At 42.0% G+C, this 22605-nt stretch overlaps 1 protein-coding gene across 1 annotated transcript in view; it reads right to left on the bottom strand.

The window, feature by feature from the left end:
• Positions 1–248: 248 nt before the first annotated feature.
• The window catches only part of LOC133628568 (zinc finger SWIM domain-containing protein 6-like), a 161515-nt gene continuing 139158 nt past the window's right edge, over positions 249–22605 (bottom strand). Inside the window, exons 9-14 of the mRNA XM_062016937.1 lie at positions 20365–20625; positions 16801–16936; positions 14601–14758; positions 13916–14079; positions 10426–10507; positions 249–2661 (exon numbers count right to left, since the gene is read on the bottom strand). Coding sequence (XP_061872921.1) covers positions 1799–2661; positions 10426–10507; positions 13916–14079; positions 14601–14758; positions 16801–16936; positions 20365–20625 — 1664 coding nt within the window. The 3' untranslated portion in view covers positions 249–1798. The remainder of the gene's footprint in view (positions 2662–10425; positions 10508–13915; positions 14080–14600; positions 14759–16800; positions 16937–20364; positions 20626–22605) is intronic.

Raw genomic sequence — 22605 nt, 5'->3', positions numbered from 1 at the left:
GTCTTGGTGGTCATATTGCTTATCGTCATAACACAACATAGTTGCAAGCTGGGCATTTAAGGTCTATGAACTATCTATATGCAATTCAACTCCAGTAACAGACACCATAAAGGAGGCAGAATCAACTTTCAAAAAACTAATTTTAATCAAAACAAAAGAATTGTTGATCATTAACAAGTTTATAAAACAGTGATTTAGTTACATAAATAAATTGATATCAGTGTATCAAATCTTAATTACTTTGAACTTCATGAGCATGTTTATATTGGTGATGAAGTACAATCTTTTAACCTATAATAATAAATAAATTGGAGAGCATGAAATAGTTTTTCTAAACAAAAATAGCTACAAATATACCTCTAGCATGTTCTCTAATGAAAGGAAGAAGAGACACTGGGCAACTTTTCCACCAAAACATAAAAACTGCTTTAAAAAGCACAAGGATACAGAACCATCAGCTAAAGACACTATACTGTAACCTAAGTTGGTATTTAGTAATAATATGAATGGTTTGGTAGTTAGAACTCCAGTTTGGTTATTTTAAAGCATCAAGACAAGGCAAGATAGAAGGCTGCTTTTGTTTGAGCAATTCTAGAGAAAAAAAAAATATTAAAAAAGAACATAAAAGTAGAACAGTCATACCTACACAACTTTCTGTCCTGCACAAAGTCAAAATACCTATGCAGAATATATATATTTTATATATATATATTTTTGCACAAAGGTCAGCTTATTATTAGCTCACTGCAAAGGCGTAACGTATCATGTCAATCATTTTGTGTTTTGTGTCAAAAAGGATATTTCTTTAAGTTTCCTAGGCTAGGAGGCACAAACCCTGATTCTGGCGTACTATATTCTTAATGCTAAGGCTTACTGCTCTGGCTGTTTATTTGTTGTTGTCCCTCTTTATTATATGGCCCGTTACAAGGATGTGTGTATACATATATTTGTATACACAAGTTGTATAAATATATATATATAAAAAATTTCCCCCAATAGGTATCAGTCCAACTATGCAATCCAAAAGGTGGCTCTACATAGATGCTCAGCATATAGTTCACCACCCGAGCCAACCCTGAAGCAAGACATACTTTAGTCCTTCGGATAGGTTTTCTTTTTTGTTTAAAACCAAACTACTGCAGCTTCAAGTATTTTGCATTACATAAATTACTTTTTTTATAAATTAATGTTATATTTTTTCAATATTCAGACATATACTATAATATATATACAGTACAATAAATGCTTTCATTATTTTTAATTTTTTTTTGAGAAATCCCTGAGAATGTATGTTGACAGTTGCTAAGTTTCCACATGCACAAGCATTGTGTGCCATGCTTCTGGATGAACACTGCAAAGCCACGTGATCAGCCTTTTAAGTATTAGTATTTGATTTGTTGGTTTGTTTAAATATGCTGAAATGTAAGGATGAGTTACAAAGGAGTAAAGCTGAATTCATTTGAGGTACTTATCACAGGATGGAGGTGGTGTGTTTGGTTATTAAAGCCACTGCAACATATGTTTGTTTTTGAGTCTGTGAACATATACAGAAAGAAGAGTGATGTGGGCTTTTGCCACTTGACAACACATACTCAGTGTAAACCAAATCTTTTTTAACCTTTCACACAAAACAGGAAAAATGTAAAATTAAACACACAAACTTTCACAACATGACTGCAAACCCAGTATAACTATATACATATAATACCAGTGTGGCTCTGTTTCTTTAATTTGAAAAGGATACAAAGGTAGATTCAAGTAGAAACAATCCCATCCCCCCTCCCTTCACGTATTTTCATCAACCAAACCGCTCACGAACCAACATCATCAGTTTCTTTTTGCCTTTGTAGATTTGTTTTAGGTTGTCAATAAACTGTGTAAACTGAATGTGTCCATCATGAGCCATTAAGAAGGTCTCTCGAGCCTTGCTGAGGAACTCTATAAACTCACTATAGTGTCGTGGGCTGATGTGAGTGAGACGTGAATGAGTTGTATTAATGTACGCTCCAATTGTGGCATCCAAGAGTTGTCTTAAAGGGGCTTTGTCCAGTGACATGAGCTTACCAGAGTTCCTCCTTCCATGAAGCCCCACCATGCCAGGAGTGGTCAAAGTACACCTGCGCAGAATGTCCGACAGTACTGTTGCACATTTGACGCTTTTGACCACCAGAGGTATTATAGCTGCTAGTTCATTTTTCCCAAGGGAGTGACTGAGTGCACATGCCCACAGAACGTCATTAATAGCAGGGTGTGTGTCCTGATTGTAACTCAGATTGAGATGTGTCATGGCCAAAGTGGCCAGCTTGTAGGCTCGCATGGGGTAACCACGGTGCTCCATGTATCGTGCTATAGTAAAAAGCTGTGAGTAGCTCATACTGGTTGTAGCAGCATCTAGAACAATTTGGTAAGCGGTCTCAAAAGCTATGTGATCCTTTTCACATAAGGTCAGTGCAGAGAGGGCACAGTTTTGAGGATCCTTCATGGCACACTGTAGAGCAAGTGTCCTACCACTACCAGCCAGCTTCTCCTGCTGATGGCAGTCCAGATGCAGACGGACAACAGTGCTATTGGACATCACTGTTGTAGCAACAATACTTGTGGCTTCTGTTGGAGTGAAAAGTGTAAACCAATTTTGCATGATACTATCCAGTGCATAAACACCTGGGGAGAGAAAGAAAGGATTAGCCACAACAGATAAAATCTAGCAGATACAGATGAAAAAAGTCTGCAAGATAAGCTTTACTCTCCTGGTGTGACAACTGAGATGTTTTACTTGTTACCTGAGACAATTTGGATAACACGTTCTGGCTCATTTGTTCTCATCACATCACTCAAAAGCAGCTGTTACACTGAACACTTAAAAGGTAAATTTAACTTCTTTTCTCAATGTGCATCTCAAGTACAGCACATGCACAAAAGAATATGAAAGCATGCTAAATGTCTCATTTAATAGAACACCATGGAATTTAATACTAAGCACATCTTAAAAAAAATCCTAACCCCAAAAGGCTTTTCAGATACAACATACCAAATTCATCTCCATCTGAACATCAAGATCCTTATTAGGGAAATACTCTGAGCAATATGAACTACTACATATTACCTGAAATAGATAATATCTTTATTCCTAGCACATGTGTGTGGTGGGGGGAAGAAAGAGGAAACAGTGACTAATGGGTTCCATAAATTAAATCTTATAGACAACTACAGTGATAAGAGGCAATTTAGAGTGAGCCCACCTAAACCACACCTAGAGGTCCTTTTCTCTGTAGGATTCTGATGTTTCCTGTGCATACCTTCACATGGGTACACAAATTCATCAGAGTCAGAAAATACCAGATCTTCATTTAAATAAACAGATTCCATGATTTATCAACTTCATTAAGTCTCAAGAGTACTTTGCATGACATTAAATGTTCTTTATGGGATGCTTCTATTAGCATATGTAATGAAATTTAAAGCAGTATTAAACTCGGCATTTTATTTGCCAATATATAACTCTTCAAAGACCTGCTTGGAAGAGTCTCATGAGCTCCAGAAGGTAGGGGAGCCCAAGAAAGCTAGTTAATTTCAAGCATCACTTCCTCCAAGCCCAAGATTGGTTGTCTTGGTTCAGGCCCAGCAAGAAACGAAGCACTATGCAACCTCTTGCTCACCATCGCCCCCCACATCCTCATATTCCTTAAGATGGCAGAGGCCCCAGTGAGAAAGGAGGAGAAAAGATAACCAAGGAACTTGTCGATCAAAACAAGGGCAGGGAGAGCTCACTGCCAATTATGGTTCTGGGTAAAATAGACTTGACTACTGTAGTGGTTTTTCCTGGGCCAGGTTTTCCGTAGCAGGGGGGCTACAGGGGTGGCTTCTTTAAACAAAAAGAGTTGCCAGAAACTTTCACTGTAGTTGACAGGGTTATGGCCAGTCAATTTTAAGCTGGACCCTTGTCATGGTTTGGCCCAACTAGCACAGCAGTGCCACGACAGTCTCATGCTCAGTGCCCCCATTCATTGTTAGGATGGCGGAGGCCCCAGCAAAATGGGAGTAAAAAGATAAGCAAGATTGTTGTGGATTGAGACAAGGGCAGGGAGGGCTCACTGCCAATTATGGTTCTGGGCAAAACAGACTCCAGTACTCGACTTAGAGAGGAAAGTAGGAAAGTTTATTCTACAAGAAACAGAATGGAATAAAAGCAAAAAGGGAGTAGGATGATGAGAAAATTACAGTCAGCACTTTAAGATCTCCCACCCCCATCCCTCCTTTCTTCCCGGGCCCAGCTCACTGCTCCCCAGCTCTACCTCCTCCCCCCTCAACGGCTCAGGGGGGAAGGGAATGGGGGATGTGGTCAGTCTCTCACAGATGGGCTCTGCCACTTCTCTCTTCTCAGATGAGGACGACTCCTGGCATTCTTCCCCTGCTCCAACACGGGGTTCCTCCCCCGGGACACAGTCCTTAACAAACTTCTCTGGTGTGGGTTGTTCCGAACAGCTGTGGCTTCTGCTGATACAGGTTCCCTCACACGGGACACAGTCCTTGGTGAATATCTCTGGCATGGATTCTTCAACGCGTTTGCAGTTTCTGCAGTTACAGGGTCCCTCTCTCGGGTCAAGGCCTCTTCTGGGCATAAGTTTAATGAGCTGCTTTGTCGTGGGTTCCTCCCCACAGTTGCAGCTGTGGATATTGGGTCCCTTCCTCGGGACATGACCTGCTCCGGTCATAGTGATAAAGGGTCTCTCCCTCGGGATACGGCCTCTTCCAGACATAGTTTTAAAGAAGAAAATCACTGTCCCTGGCTCGGGATCTGTAGTGAAGTGGTTGGGTCCCCCCCACGGGACACAGCCTCCTCTGGCCATAGTCACTGTCCCTGGCTCGGGGCCTTTAATGAAGTGAATCGCTGCCCCTGGGGCCAGCTTTAGCAAAATGAGTCTCTGCCCCTGATATGGGGTCATTATCAAAATGAGTCTCTACCGCTGAAGTGGGTTCTTTAAAGAAATGAAAATAGATCTCAGCTTCACCAGTTCTATCCGTAGAATGCAGAGGAGTCTCTGCTCCAGCACACCTCCTCCTCTCTTTCATCACTGACCTTGGAGTCCGCATGGTTGTTTCTCTCACTGTTCCTACTCCTTGCACCACCACCAGCCAAAAGAAGAAGAAAAAGAAAGGGCAGAAGAAGGAAGAAGATGGAGGAAGAAACCTCCTCTTCCGGCTTCTTAAAAAGTGATCATGAGGGCGTCTAATTGGCTCAGCCCCAGAAGTGGGTCTGGCTCAGAGCTGGGGAGAGTTGCGAGCAACTTCTTAAAGAAGCCATCTTTACAGCCTCTTCCCCCTTACCAGAAAAGGCTATCATGTCAAACCGTGACAACCTGACCTGCACCTGACCCAGGACTGGCCAATTAGTGATGGAGGTAATACTTCTGAATAACATATTTGAGAAGGAAAAGAAGTTGTTGCACAGTTGCAAAACTGCTTTAGCAACAGGGAGTGAGAATGTGAAAACATCTCTCCAGACACCAAGGTCAGTGGAGAAGGAGAGGGAGAAGGGTGCTTAGGCACTGAAAAGGCTCCCCTGTGATATGTGGTGAAGACCATGGTAAAGCAGGTTGTCCCCTGCAGTCCATGCTTGGGCTGAGGGTATGCTTGTGTAGAAAAGGAGGGAACCCAGCAGTGGGTCCTGGTAAAACGATTACGACCAGAGATATGAGTCTAATGGTCTACTGAGTCTCTTGCAGATCGACGTGATGCAGATCCAGTTGGGGTCACTCAACTATTGGCGAGATTGGGCAGTGAAGTGGAACATGACCAACACCTGTTTATATCTTCCCGCAATTGGCTCAGCTAGCACATGTGCTGGGCAGACACGTTATGTATTAGCCTGTGCCAAAGGATGCTGGAGTCATCGAGCATAGGTAGGGGGAGATGTTGTAGGCATCTGGAAGATCTTGGGTTGTAACACGAGAGGTGGAGGGTACAGAAGAGGTGGGCACGGGGTGGAGTGAAAGGAGGTGCTTGTGTTAGCCGATAAAAGCACATGGTGTCAACAATTAGTTGGAATAAAGCATCATCCATACTGAGTATGCAGTGATCTTGTCCCCTCAGCGGGGTTGGGCTGAGTGATCCGTGCGGGCGGCCTGGTGAGTTTGCCGGTAGCGGCAACACCTAGAGAAGACTGAAAGGGAATCTTATCAATGCTTATAAATACTTAAAGGATGGAGGTCGAGAGGATGGGTCCAGTCTCTTTTCTGTAGCGAATCATTATGGTTGGAAAAGACCTTTAAGATTGAGTCCAACCACTAATCTCATATTGCCAAGTCCATCACTAAACTAAACCATATCCCTCAGCACCTCATCTATGAGACATCTATGATGAGTAACCATCTCCCTGGGCAACCTCTTCCAATGCTTAGAACTCCCTTGGTGAAAAATGTCCAATCTAACAACCCCCCCGGCTCAACTTGAGACAACGTCCTCTTGTCCAATTCATTACTGGAGAGAAGAGATTAACACCCACCTCACTACAGTCTCCTTTCAGGTAGTTGTAGAGAATGATCATATCTCATCTTAGCCTCCTCTTCTCTAGACTAAACATCCTCAGCTCCCTCAGCTGCTTCTCATCAGACTTATTCTCCAGATCCTTCACCAACTTCATTGCCCTTCTCTGGATGTACTCCAGCACCTCAATGTCCTTCTTGTAGCAAGAGGCTCAAAACTGAACACAGTATTCAAGATGCAACCTCACCAGCGCCTAGTACAGGGTGACAATCACTTCCGTGGTCCTTCTGGCCACACTGTTTCTAATACAAGTCAGGATGCCATTGGCCTTCTTGGCCATCTGGGCACACTGCTGGCTCATGTTCTGGCGGGTGACAATCAACACCTCCAGGTCCTTTTCCACCAGGCAGCTTTCCAGCAACACATCCCCAAGCCTTGTAGCATTGCACGGGGTTGTTGTGGCCCAAGTGCAGGATCCGTCACTTGGCCTTGTTGAACCTCATACAATTGGTCTTGGCCCATTGATCCAGCCTGTTCAGGTCCCTCTGAGTTGCTTTCCTGTCCTCAAGCAGATCTATGTACCTGCCTCCGTGTCATCAGCAAACTTACTGAGGGTACAATCGATCCTCTCATCGAGGTCATTGTTAAAAATGTTGAAGAGAACAGGTCCCAACACTGAGCCCTGGGGAACACCACTGGTGACCAGTTTCCAAATTCATTTAATTCCATTCACCACCAGTCTCTGCCCAGTGACAGGCCAAGGGGTAATGGGCACAAGCTGAAACACAGGAAGTTCGACTTGAACACGAGGAAAACCTTCTTTACTGTGAGGATGACAGAGAACTGGAACAGGCTGCCTAGAGAGGTTGTGGAGTGTCCTTCTCTGGAGGTTTTCAAAACATGCTTGGACATGTTCCTGTATGACCTGATCTAGGTGGATCCGTTTTAGCAGGGGGTTGAACTAGATGATCTCTAGAGGTCCCTTCCAACTCTTACCATTCTGTGATTCTGTGATTGTGTGATAACATTAGAATCATAGAATCATAGAATAGTAGGCATTGGAAGGGACCTTTAGAGATCATCTAGTCTAATCCCCATGCTAAAGCAGGTCAACCTATATCAGGTCGCATAGGAACATGTCCAGATGGGTCTTGAAGACCTCCAAGGGAGGAGGCTCCTCAAGCCCTTTGGGCAGTCTGTTCCGCTGCTCCGTCATCCCCACAGTGAAATATTGTTTTTCTTACGTTTAAGTGGAACTTTTTGTGTTCCAGCTTCACCCCATTACCCCTTGTCCTGTTGCTAGCTACTATAGAAAAAAGGGATGTCCCAACCTCCTGACACCCACTCTTTAGATATTTGTAAATGTTAATAAGATCTCCTGTCAGTCTCCTCTTCTCTAGACTAAACAGTCCCAGTTCCTGCAGCCTTTCCTCATATGAAAGATGTTCCATTCCCCTGATCATCTTGGTGGCCCTGCGCTGGACTCTCTCCAGAAGTTCTCTGTCCCTCTTGAGCTGAGGAGCCCAGAAATGGACACAGGACTCTAGATGAGGCCTCACTAGAGCAGAGTAGAGAGGGAGGAGAACCTCCCTTGACCCATTGGCCACACTCTTCTTGATGCATCCTAGGATGTCATTGGCCTTCTTGGCCATGAGGGCACATTGCTGGCTCATGTTTAGCTTATTATCAATCAGGACTCCCAGGTGTCTCTGTGCAGAGCTGCTCTTCAGCAGTTCGATCCCCAGCCTGTACTGGTGCATGGAGTTGTTCCTTCCCAGATGCAGGACTCTGCACTTGTCCTTGTTGAACCTCATGAGGTTCCTTTCTACCCAAACTCATTAATCTCCCAGTTAAGCATAAAGCAAAGAATAAATTAATCCAGAGAATAAGCAGCAGCAGTCCTTTGATGTTCTGAAACTCAAGAAGCAATACAATCCAACTCAGATATATGAAAAAGGAGTAAATATATTAGGGAATCCTACTTTCCAAAAATACCTTTTCTTACTTATCATAGTATATTTTCCTCCCTACCACAGCTACTGATTTTTTAATTTATTTTTTTACAGCTACACAATTTTTAATGTCATCATTTTCTCTTTCAGATTCTGCATCCTCATCTGTCAGATGGTATAATGGAATACAGAAACTATGGACACCTCATCAAGACAAAAAAGAAATAGATGGTAAAGTACAGAAATTAACATAATATCCTGCTGAGTGCACTATTATCCTACTGCTATCCTCTTAAGTATGAGGCTAGTTCTGCTCCCACCTTATTTTCACTGTACATGGTTGAGGATGGTTTGTGTTTGGTTTTCTTTCCAGTGCAGACAAGAGGCCTGCACAATATCATAGACATGTAACATTGATGGATTACACTCTAAGCTTGGATTTACCCAATGACTTAAAAAAAGAACACAATAAGAAAATAAAAAAACAAGCAATGAGAACTCCTTCATGAGATCTTGTCTGCAACACACTGGGAGGCATCCTCAGAACATTTCATTCACCTGTTCTCTGGTTCCTCTTCCTCCCAATTGACCAGATAGTGCTCTCAGCAGTCTTTTGGAGCCTCATCTTTCAGAGCAAGCAAAGTTGTAGCATAGTGTAACAACTCATAACCACAAACCTCTTCTCTGCTGCAGCCTCAAACCTAAACCCAATATGGAGGGGACAAGGGGAAATCTGGGGTAATTCCCATGAAGTTATGCATGTCATAGAATCATTTAGGTTGGAAAAGACCTTTAAGATCATGGAGTCCAACTGTTAACCTAGCACTGCCACATCTGCCACTAAACCATGTCCCCAAGTGCCACACCTAAAATCTTTTAAATACATCCAGGGATGGTGACTCAACCACTGCCTTGTGCAGCCTGTTCCTGGGCATGAAAGGAAGAAGCAGGACCTGCATCAACCCATGTTGACTGGGCCTGATTGGACCTGGTTATCCTATACGTGCCATGTAATGGCACTCAAGATGATCTGCTCTATAACATACCCCAGCAGTGAGGTCAGCCTGATAGGTCTGTAGTTCCCCAGATCCTCCTGACAGTTCTTCTTGTAGATGGGTGCTACTTTCCTGTCAACAGGGACCTCCCAGTTAGCCAGGACTGCTGAAAAATGATTGGAAGTGGCTTGCTGAGCCCTTCCACCAGGTCTCTCAGTACTCTTGGGTGGATCCCATCCAGCCCCATTGACTTGTGTGTGTCTATGAGGCATAGCAGATCACTATTTCCCCTTGGATTATAGGGGCTTCATTCTTCTCCCCATCTCTGTCTTCCAGCTCAGGGAGTTGGATACCCTGAGAATAACTTGTCTTACTATTAAAGACTGAGGCGAAGAAGGAATTAAGTACCTCAGCCTTCTCCTCAGTCTTTGTCACTCTTTCTCCCTGTAACCAATAAAGGATGGATTCTCTTTAGCCCTCCTTTTGTTGCTAACATATTTATAGAAAAATTTTATTGTCTTTTATGGCAGTAGACAGATTAAGCTATTGTTGGACTTTGGTCTTTCTAATTTTCTCCCTGCATAACCTCATGATCTCCTTGTAGCCCTCCTGCATGGCCTACCCCTTCTTCCAAAGGTCAAACTATGTTTTTCCCAAGTTCCAGCCAAAGCTGTCTGTTCAGTCAGGCTAGTCTTCTTCCCCACCAGCTCGTCTTTCAGTACATGGGGACAGCCTTCCCCTATGTCTGTACTTTGCAGGAAAAAGAAGTCACATTGCGTTACTCAATTATTGTCTCATTTGGCCTGTGCCTATTCCATCACATGCTCAAAAACCACACTCATCATTGTCATAGGTGCCTTCTAATCAAAGGAATTTTATAGATGAACAGTAAGTGGGAGGCATTTACAGAGCCTGGATGCTGGCAAACAGGATGAAGCCCTTTAAGACTAGCTGACAAAAAGGCAGGAGCCCTTGAGAAGCATCTCAGAACATACCTATTTCTGTTGCACATGTTACCAACCACCTCACCATCTCCCGCCGTCGCCAATTCAGTGTTGACAGAGTCATCCGCATCACCTATTAAAACAACAGAAGCAAAATACAAATTAATCCTATTGTAAAACCAAGACAATATACCAACAATTAGGGATATAAGTTACTCAGATACACCAAGGTTCAAAATGAAAGTCTCTTCACATCTCCACTCTGTTACCTCTTTTTAGCTGATATGTCAAAAGACTTGACAAATACTGTTCAGCTATCTTAGAAGAGCATTTCTTAATGTAGTGGGTTTGTGTGGCCAGGTTTTGGTAGTAGAGGGGCTATAGGAGTGGCTTCTGTGAAAAGACGATAGAAACTTCCCCTGTATCTGATCGGGCCAATGTTCAAGTTGTGCCAAGGGAGGTTTAGATTGCATATTAGTGTAGTGCTTTACCCTTGGCCAGGTTCAGGTGTCCACTAAAACTCTTCTATTACTCCATCTCCTCAACTGGACAAGGGAGAGAGAAATATAACAAAAGGCTTGAAACGAGACAAGGACTGGGAAATCACTCGCAATTGCCATCACAGGCAAAACAGACTCATCTTGGGGAGAATTAGTTTGATTTATTAACAATCAATCAAAACAAAGTAGGGAAATAAGAAATAAAAACTGAACCTTAAAACACTTTCCCCCACCCCTCCCTTCTTCTTGAGCTTTTACCTTCTCCTCCCCAACGGCACAGGGGAATGGGGTTATGGTCAGTTCATTACAGATGGACTTTGCCACTGCTTCCTCTCAGAGGGAGGACTCATGCCCTGGTACAACGTGGGTTCCCTCCCACACAAGACAGTCCTTAACAAACTTCTCCAGCATGTGTCCTTCCCACAGGCTGCAGTTCTTCACAAACTGCTCCAGCGTGGGTCTCATCCACAGGGGAAACAGTCCTTCAGGAAGGAACTGCTCTAGCCTGAATCCCCCATGGGATCCCAAGTCCTGACAGCAAACATGGTCTGGTGTGGGCTCCTCTCTGCATGGCTTCACAGGTCCTGCCAGGAACTTGTTCTAGTGTGGGCTTCCCATGTGGTCACAGCCTCCTTCAGGTGTCCAAATGCTCCGGCATAGAGTCCTCCACGGGCTGTGGATGGATCTCTGCTCCCCCATGGACCTCCATGGACTACAGGGAGACAGCCTGCCTCACTATGGTCTTCACCACAGTTTGCTGGGAATCTCTCCTCCAGTGCCTGGAGCACCTCCTCTCCTTCCTTATTCACTGACCTTGGTGTCTGCAGATATGTTGTTCTCACATTCTCACTCTCTTCTACTGCAATTCTAGCACCGGTGGCAGCAACTTCTTCCCCTTCTTCTCAACTATGTTATTCACAGAGACCTTGATCAGCAGTGGGTTCATCTCAGAATTGACTGGTATTGGCCCGATCAGATACAGGGGAAGTTTCTAGTATCTTCACAGAAGCCACTCCTATAGCCCCTCTGCTACCAAAACCTCGCCACACAAAACCACTCACTACATTGAAAAACAGCATATAACTGAAAGTGATGTAAAATATGGGCACTGCAATCAAGGCTTAAAGTCCTTTTTCTATGATTCTGATTGTTTTATGATAAACTTCTTTGCAGGGACTCCTTTTTGAAGGAGACACATCATCACTATGACTTACTAATTATATCTGTATATATATGGAAGTGTGTATATATATATTTGTGGCATAAGCAGCCAGTCAAATGACAGTACACTCTAACTCCAGTCTGTATTGTTGAAGCCAATGACAAAATATGCAGATAGGGGAAAAATTCGATGGGTTAGTCTGCCCAAAAAGAGTTGACATGTTTCTATCTGAAAGGTAAACATACATAGAGGGAGGGACATACAGTATCATTTAATTTGAATACTTAGTAATTACTGGACTCTCTCCAGAAGTTCTCCGTCCCTCTTGAACTGGGGAGCCCAAACACTGGACACAGTACTCCAGATGAGGCCTCACCAGGGCAGAGTAGAGGGGGAGAAGAACCTCCCTCAACCTGCAGGCCACACTCTTCTTGATGCATCCCAGGATGTCATTGTTCTTCTTAGCCATGAGGGTACATTACTGGCTCATGGTTAGTTTATTGTCAACCAGGACTCCCAGGTCTCTCTCCACAGAGCTGCTCTCCAGCAGGTCGATCCCTAGTCTGTACTGGTGCATGGGGTTGTTCCTCCTCAGACACAGGACTCTGCACTTGTCCTTGTTGAACCTCATGAGATTCCTCTCTGCTCGACTCTCAAGCTGGTCAAGATCCTTCTGAATGGCAGCACAGCCTTCTAGGGAATCAGTCCAGTTTGGTGTCATCAGCGAACTTGCTGAGGGTACAGTCTGTCCCCTCATCCAGGTTACTGATGAAGATGTTGAACAAGACTGGGCCCAGAACCGATCCCTGTGGAACTCCACTGGCCACAGGCCTCCAACTCGACTCTGTGCCATTGATCACCACCCTCTGAGTTCTGTCATTCAGTCAGTCTCGATCCACCTCACCGTCCACTCATCCAACCCACACTGCCTGAGCTTTCCTATGAGGATGTTATGGGAAACAATGTCAAAGGACTTGCTGAAGTGAAGGTAGATGACATCCACTGCTCTCCCCTCATCTAGCCAACCAGTTATGTCCTTGTAGAAGGTTATCAGGTTGGTCAAACAGGATTTGCCCTTGGGGAATCTGTGTTGACTCTCCCTGTTAACCATCTTTTCCTTCATGTGGTTAGAGATGACATCCAGGATGAGTTGTTCCATCACCTTTCCAGGGATGGAGGTGAAGTTGACCAGCGTGTGGTTTCCCAGGTCTTCCTTCTTGCCCTTTTTGAAGACTGGAGTGACATTGACCTTCCTCCAGTCCTCAGACACCTCACCTGTCCTCCATGATTGTTCGAAAATGATGGAGAATGAATGGCTTAGCAATAACATTAGCCAGCTCCCTTAGCACTCGTGGGTGCATCTCATCAGGTCCCATAGATGTATGGGTTTATGTTTGCCCAAATAGTTTCTAACCCCATCCTCATAGTTGACCTTGGCTTTCTTTAGTAATTCAACAAGCACTTACCTGATCTCATTCAAGGGAAAGGAAGGAAAGGATAGGAGAAATTAAAAGAAACCCCTCAAGGCCATGCAAAAGATCTGTGAAAGTGCATTTCTTTCAAGCAGAATAATTTTGCACTCTAGCCATTCTACATATACTCCTGAACCCATTGCATAGGTCTTCTCTCATCCCTGGGCAGGAGTGTCTTGCAGTGAGGTGCTCCCAGCTCTCTCTTCCACTCGAATAGCAGAAAGGGTTTGGACAGACCCTTGCTCTGTGTTTACCAGTCACTTGCACTTTACATTAGAAAAAAGAATCTAAAAATTCAAGACAGAGCCCAAAGAGAGTATGGTCCTCAGTGCCTTAAAGAGCTGTACCTACCAATACAGGTTTAAATTACTGCCTTCTACTGAAGTAATAACGAACAAGGGTAATACCTGAAGGCCCAACTCCAGAGAAACTTTCAGAAGAGTGATATCTGGCAAGCTGTCCATCAGTGTTGCTATTTTAAATGCATCCTGGGCAAGTTTGAAGATATGTGATGAAGAGTGGATATTTTTCTGGATGGATTCTAACACTGTTTCCAGCCTCTGAACATCACCTGCAAGGTGTAAACAGAATCACCAAAACAAAACAAGCTCCCAAAACATCCAGAGATGCATTATAACCGAGCCTGCCATTGCTACACAGTAGTACAATGCTTGTTATACACATTTTCCTTTAAAAAATCTTCTATAATTGAACAAAACATGAACAAAACATACAACACAGCACAAACTCCACTAGTGTCTGACGGTGTTAGTGTAGTACATGGCCAAAAGTCATCCTGATTTGTGAATTTTAGAAGTGATTTGTCCACTCCTGGGTTTCATAGTCTATATTGTGTGCCAGAAGAACAAAAAGCTGTCTCATCCTCAAATCAGGCCCACCTGGATACCATCTAGCTAGTTTAACCACTGTTCTAGAAAATGGACAGGTTTAAGTCAGTTCAGTTTATTGTTCCCATTTCAAGCTCCTGTCAGACTGCAATTTGGAGTCCTAAACACAAGTTTTATAATCTGTTTATTCCATGTAATATTAAAAGCATAATAAGAGTTCAATACATAACTGACAGCAATGTACCTTTGGCCGCTGTTAGCATGGTTGAAGCCAGCTCACACTGCTGGGATTCAATGTGACTTAAGGTGAACCAGCGGGGATATCGGTTTGGAACAACTGATGCAATGTGATGTGGACGGGATGCATCTCCTGAAGGAATCAGAGATTCCAATACTAGCAACCTGAAATAGGGAAGAAATCCTCTTTCATTAAATCATTATATTAGGTTACTTATAAGCAAAACTAAAGCTGCAAGAACACTTGACATTGTTTATGAAATGTGCAGTTTTGGGTACAAAGATATTGGAAAACTGCTTCTCTTCTTGGGGAATCTTAAAAGTCCACTTGCCAAACTTGCCTACATTAGTGGGCATCTGCAGGAATTCACAGGACAATTAAGCCATCCATTAGCCAAGGCAGCAGAGACTTTCTGTATCATAGATTTGAAGCTTTTTCCTGGATTAACTAGAGATTTTATTATTTGGATCTTTTAGTGCCTTGCCTGTTTTTCCAGTTGAGAAAGGAAACTTCTAGAAAAGAAGTTTTCAGTTATGATTTGTTTCTGGGGAAAGCCCAAATCCTTCTTCAAGAGGAATTGCATGTTGTCATCAGTGAACTGTGCAAAGCTGCTGATGGATGTCTATTCCAGCCTTTCAACATGATTTCAGTAGTTTAGTTTAAGGAGGAAAAGTCCCCACAAGCAATCTCTAAGCAGCACTTTAAGGTAGTGACAAGGACACAAGTCTACTTTATACAATTTATCTTTTTTTTTTTTTTTTTTAAAAATCCAAACCAAACAAACAAAAAAAAAAACCCACTCCAAACCCCCCATTGTGCACAACCACACACCATACATTTTGTATGATCTTACTGATTTGGTATGATCAGGGTTATTGATGCATTTAAGTTGCAATGAAAGAAAAGAGGTGTACCTAGATGGCTGCCACAGCTTTCTGATCATACGTTTGAATGTTCTCAAACTCTAATAATAAGTAGCAAGTATGCAAGATCACTCTTTATATTACTTAGATGCTAACATCCACTATTAGACACTCTTGGAGGCAAAAAAAAAAATCCCAACAAAAAGGCTAAGCAGACCTTTGGCCTGACCCCATAGTAGCTATGCCTTATTCTTATGCGTGTCCTCCCTTTTAGTCCTTTGAACACAGGATTATTTTCTCTCCATTTAGCTTTCTGGAGAAACTAGCTACAGAATACAGACCTCCAAACCATTAGGACACAATCTGTCTGATAAAGTTTACTTATGTGGATAGTGTGTCCTTCAATCACTATGCAATCATCAATCATTCTTGATAATAATGACCAGGAAAACTTTTTTTTTTTTTTTTTTTTAAATCTAGGACTTGATTGCTCTTAATACTCAGTTGTGGCTATTCTTTGTCAACCATCATTTACTACAAGTTCTTGACAGTGTTCAGACAATCCAGATGGGATGAGTTTCTTCCCTGCACTATATGTGGATGACATAGATTTATTGCTGATCATTTATACCCTTGGAACTTCCATCAAAGGCCCTTCTTGGCCACCATTAACAATCTGGACTGCCCTTAGACAAAGCCAACACACACTGAGCATGTCCTAAGAAACATCTTTTTCCCTGATTACTGAAGACAAATGGGATGCAAGTCAGACATTTTGTTGTCATATGACACCATTTAAATCCCACCATTCACCCAGGAGTGTGCAAGACTGCTTAGTTATGAAGCACGAGAAAAAAAGTACTGCCTCAGACCACACCCTATGTCGTCATTGGGAGTTAACTTATAAAGAAGGCTGGTGAAACAAATAGTCCTATCATCTGCTAAGCAGCATATGATACTGACACTGCTGGTGAGATGTCTCTTTTCTCATTTCCTCACCACCACCATGACACACACACAACCTCATCAGTAAAAGAACACACATGCTCAAGCTGTCATTTAACACAAAACTACATGCCCCAATAGTAGAATTCTAGAAGGATTTATAACATAGAATGTTGTTATATAGTTGTAGATAAAAACTAATTGTATATTATAAATGGTTATACTGTAGTTACTACAGACATATCAATTGCTTTTAAAGATGAACAAACCAAAGTAAGTTCTCCTTAAAGGGAGCAATGCTTCTTTTTAAGAAAACAGACTAGGTCTTGATTATCAAGCTTTTTCCCCTTTTCCAAACCACTACTTGTGCTCTTTCTAGATGACTTGTGAATACATACCGCATGGCTCTCAGTGCAGTTTTATATGCCAATTCAGTATCATGAGGTAGGAGAGAGGTGAAAAGATACTTGGCAAATGTATGCATTGGAACACTCTCTCGATGGATGACTTCACCTAAACCGCTATATGGTCCAGCTGTGAGAAAGAGGAAGAGAATGTCAGTCTTTACAGACTGTTAAAAACCAACTTCTGGACCTTTAAAAACATTCACTGTACTTTGAGTTAGAACTGCTATTCAGAGATAGTTTGCTATACAAAAGGTAAAGTTACATTGATATTTTTGTGAAGTACATTATAAATATATTAAATATCATATATTCTTTGAGACAACAAGACAGACTGAAAATTGCATAGTACTAATCACACTACCAGTTCACGTACAATTGACAGAATAGTCCCAGGCCTCCATGAGGCTCATTCAGCAAGTCTATGGTATACAAAAATAGAAAGTGATCGTACTAGCTTTGCCTCTGAGTAGTTATATTGTGCACATAAATCCCTATGTATTCTCTGTTGGTGCATAATTGATTTATCACAAATCTATCAGGAAAAAAAAAAGTGGTTACAGTGGAAAAACATATATCTTCAACTGAAGCTACATGACCAATCACTACAGCAGCACCTAATCCATATTAATGTCTCACCTGACATTAGGCATTTAAATAACCATTTGGTCTGGATATGGTCTCCAAAAAAGATTAGGGCAGATCTTGCACCAAAGCTGCTTTTGTTAGTCCATTATAGTCACACAATCTTAAAAATTGAATTTGTTGTGAGAAAACTATTCCCATTGTTGGGGCAATGGATTTTGCTCACACTCAATGCAGTACTTCATAACAGCAGTGTCAAGGCTGACAACAGAAATGTTGATTTAAAAAAAAGCATCTTCCTTATGAGGAAAGGCTGTGGGAACTGGGGCTGTTTAGTCTAGAGAAGAGGAGAATGAGAGGGGATCTCATTAATATTTATAAGTATATAAATGGTGGATGTCAGGAGGTTGGGACATCCATTTTTTCTATTTTATCTAGCAACAGGACAAGGGGTAATGGGATGAAGCTGGAACACAAAAAGTTCCATTTAAACATAAGAAAAAACTATTATACTGTGAGGGTGATGGAGCACTGGAACAGGCTGCCCAGGGAGGCTGTGGAGTCTCCTTCCTTGGAGAAGACCCGTCTGGATGCGTGTGACCTGATCTGGGTGGACCTGCTTCTGAAGGGCTTTGGACTAGATGATCTCTAAAGGTCCCTTTAACCTCTACCATTCTGTGATTCTATGAAATGAAACTATTTCCCTGATGAGTTCTGAATGTTCATGGCACATATCCCTACCATTCTATGATTCTATGATTAAGTACTATTGGGTAATTATTGCACAAATAGCAGTCCTAGAAGTTTCTACTTCCTCTTCTACTAGAGATTCCAACCCACTACACTTGGATGGATGAATGACTGTGTGAGCACACTTCTACACTGCAGTCACACACTTCCAGCATTGGTTCAAACTAACATGGCTGACCCTAAATCGAAGCATATGAGTACTCACAAAATTTATGCAATCACTTCTGCTGCAGAGGATGAACTCCATGAGAGAGAGATGGTAATGACTTAGACCAGCACAGCTGTTTAAGCAATGTTTTTCTGACTGGTGCCATAGCAACACAAAGATAAAAATCACTAGGCATGAAAAAATATCTGAGCTCCATAGGTGAGCATTTCTGAAGACTGGGACTGATCACAAAGGAAACATCAATGAAGATTAAGTAAGTGACAATGTGTCTCAGTCATTTAAAATGAAGTTGAAAGTCATTAAAAACTAGCTGGCATTGCTTCAATGAAAGAAGTAATTTCATGTGTGTTTGCCAGTTGGTAGTCCAGTCAGAAACTCAGGACATGAAGAACACATGACAAAGCATTTATATGAAAATATATTCTGTCATTAACTTTCAAATGGTAGCTACATACAGCATGCATTTATCTGCATTAACAGTATATAAACCAGCTTTATTTTGGATTAAGCTTTCTTTTTTATATCTACAGGACTTGAACTACAAAAACACAACTGATATGATTAGGATCTTAAATCACTGCACAGTTTTTCTTCCATGTGAGCTGGCAGTTTCTGTCTAAACTGGAGTAAACTGAAACTATTACATAAAAGCCAAATTTCTCAACACACAGTAATGCAAGACTGTGCACACTGCTCACCACAGCAATTTTGTGGGGAGTTACTTTAGCAGATTTCCTGCTATGATCACTTGTTTACAACTCTAAGAAAACAAAAAGAATATCAGTGATCAAAGTAGTAAACTAGAAGTATCAGTGGATACTTGAGAAAAATTCTGCCTTTTCCTCGTAAATCGTCCTTACCAGTAAACAGATACAGCAAATTGATTTTATAATCCATAGGATCACTCTATCATGGTTAGTAGATATGGTGGTTAATAGATTCACCAAGCAGCAGTTTTTGTCATAAGGCCATAAAGCAGCAGTTACAGCCACACCATAATGAAAACTCTCCCTACGGTGCAGCTTCTCTGCAGTTTTAAATCACACCATCAGTAGATACCAAAGTCTTTAAGGATTTGGGCAATAATAGTGACTCAAAGCTGAGAACCCTAAACAACATACTGCATCTCCTCAATTAATGAAGTAGTTTTAAAAGACAAATATTTTACAGAAAGAAAGCAAAACCTGACTGCTGTGTAACAGTCTTCACAACTTACCTAGAGCAGTATCACACTCACCACCATCCCTTGAACAAGTACTCAAAACTTGGACCATGTCTTTAGCAAAGTTTTTTCTTCCATTTAAAAAATCCCAAAAACTAGAAAGACAACCTTAAATTCTACACGACTACTCTCTGAACATAAGGCTTAAGCACTATCTGTTAAATTTTTTTAAAAACTAAGGCAAAAGTGTGCACTTTTTTTTTACAGATTTTATTGCAATACATCATCTAATTCTCAAACAAAAGTTATTTGTCTTAATCATAATTTAGTCACAAGATCAGGCCTTAAGTCTCAATATTTAACTATAATTTTCAATTTTCATGTATGATGTAAACTTCAGAGGCAAGTCATTTTCCTAATTGCTACAAAGAAAATGTTATATTTCTGTCCCAGCAATTCTAAGTGAATTTTCTGAGCTCTTCACTTGGGAACAGAAGTAAAAACCTTCATATATTTACAAAGCTGCTAGTCTTTTTTCAGAATAAAAGTGACATTTAGAAATTTGCTACCTGAGAACTGTTAATAATAACTGATGTCTATATTATTTAATTGTGAGCCTGAGTTGTATAATTAGGATACTGAAATTATGACAAGCAACAAATCTAAAGAACAAAATGCAATAAAAATTAAAATGAAGTAGATGTCTTATCTCTACAGTCATGTGATATCTGAAGTATGTTCAACTTTCATAAGAGATTGGAAACAAAATTTTGCTGGAGTTCTACCTCAAAAAACTTAAGTATGAAAGGCAGTTTCCACTCGAATACTAATTCAGTGGTCTTGTGTAAGTGAAGACATTTTAAAGAAGCAATTAATATCTGTATCGAGCTACCTTCTAATAGGAAGACTGCTTGTTTTCGAAAAATCTTCACCAGAGTATCATCCAATTCAATTTCCCGTAGCTTAGAAATGAGTTGCTCCTCATTTCGACAAACCTTCTCTTGTGCATACAAGCCATCTGGCATTACTCGTTGCTGTCCCAGTCCTATCAATGCTACTTCCACAGCCAGCGTTAAATAAGATTCCCCTTCTTCTAAGAATTTGTGTGCAGGCACGTGCTGATACTCCAAAGATTTGCATTGCCCCATGTTTTCTGTAAAGGGTGACACAAAGAAAAACATATCAGGAAATCATTCTAATCAATAATCAGCCTATAATGCCACATTTACAAATGCTTCCTCTGTCAGTGTTAATTTTTAAAAGTTAAATTACTAACAAAATCTCAAGTTCCAATGATCCAATCTAAACTACCTGATCCAATTCCACATGGCAGAAATACATAAAACAATTAGTTTTTTAATAATCCAATGTCATGGTTTTGCCCAGACAGAGCAAAGGGGAAAAAAACCCCACAACTCCTCCCCCTCCTGGCGGAATGTGGAGGGAATCGGGGAAAAAAAAAGTAAAAGAGCCCGCATAAGTTGAAATAAGAACAATTTACTAGGGGAAAGTTGAAGAGGAACAACTATAACAAAAACAAGGGGATATTACAAAGAAAACTGGTGAGTGACACAGTTGCTTACCACTTGGGACCTGACCTAAGCGACCGCTCCAGACCGGTGACCAAGAAACCGTGACCCTGGAAGAGAGCTCCTTCCGGCTAGCTCCCTATCTACATACTGGGCATGACGTTAGGATGGTATCGAATACCTGCTGGCCAGCCTGGGTCAGCTGTTCAGACTGTACCCTTTCCCGGTTCCTCACAGGAATTAACTCTATCCTAGCTCAAACCAGGACATTCCACTCCTTATCCTATACCATCTACATCATGTCTAGGTTTACACATCATAATCATCTACATATACATAACACAGAGCAACTATAGGAATAATGACCCTCAACAGCTATCATTGTACAATTTAATTCATGGGTTATTCTCACCAAGAATCAAATTCCCTTGAGGCACACATTGAGTCTCCCCATTCTTGCACATCACCCACCAAGTACACCCAGGTCCCTGAGCAAAAATAATCCCACTGATGGGTTTGCCTTTACCTGAGGCAGGACACACCCAGACTGCCTTCCCTAACATATCTTTTACATGTACCACAGGGACTTTGTCCCCTTCTACATTATGCAAGGGTTCTGACTGGGCAGGATCAGTTCAATTGACAGATCCTCTGGAGTTGACTAACCAGGTGGCCTTAAGCCAGACTTCAGAAGGATTTGAATTATTTTCTTTCCTTTATCAAGGACTTCCACTGCTGAGTCACCCCACACCACAACATCATCAATGTATCGCAGGTGTTCTGGGGCCTCATCCTCCTCTAGTGTGGACTGGATCAATCCATGGCAAATTGTGGGGCTGTGTTTCCACCCCTGGGGCAGTCGATTACATGTATATTGCATGTCTCTCCAAGTGAAAGCAAACTGAGGCCTGCACTCTTTTGCTAAAGGGATTGAGAAGAATGCATTGGCAATATCAGTGGTGGCATACCATTTGGCTGTCTTGGAATCCAGTTCATACTGGAGTTCCAACATGTCCGGGAAAGCCGTGCTCAGTGGCGGCGTGACTTCATTCAGGCCATGATAGTCTACTGTCAGTCTCCACTCTCCAGTAGACTTTTGTACTGGCCATATGGGGTTGTTAAAGGGTGAGTGAGTTTTGCTGATCACCCCTTGGCTCTCCAATTGGACTAGATGATCTGTCAAAGTCCCTTCTGATCCATAAGATTCGTGATTCTGTGTATGGGAATCACAGAATCTCTGTTGGTGTGGTATTGCCCACGGTGCACTGTTGTGGTTACAATTGGTACCTGTTGCTCCTCAACCTTCAGCAATCCCACAACAGAAGGGTCCTTTGAAAGGCTGGGCATGCTAGATAATTGTTCAATCTCCTCTGCCTCCACTGCAGCTACACTGAAAGGCCATCGGTACCCTTTTGGGTCCTTAAAATACCCTCTCTTAAGATAACCTATGTCCAAGATGAACGGAGCTTTGGGGCCTGTCACAATGAGATGCTTGTGCCAGTTTGTCCCAGTCAGACTCACTTCAGCTTCTAATACAGATAGCCGTTGAGATGCCCCTGTCACTCCAGAAATACAAATGGATTCTGTCCCTTTAAATTTTGATG

This window comes from Colius striatus, chromosome W (genome assembly GCF_028858725.1).
Source record: "Colius striatus isolate bColStr4 chromosome W, bColStr4.1.hap1, whole genome shotgun sequence".
In the NCBI taxonomy this organism is placed as follows: domain Eukaryota; kingdom Metazoa; phylum Chordata; class Aves; order Coliiformes; family Coliidae; genus Colius; species Colius striatus.
This window is presented reverse-complemented; position numbering and strand designations above follow the sequence as displayed.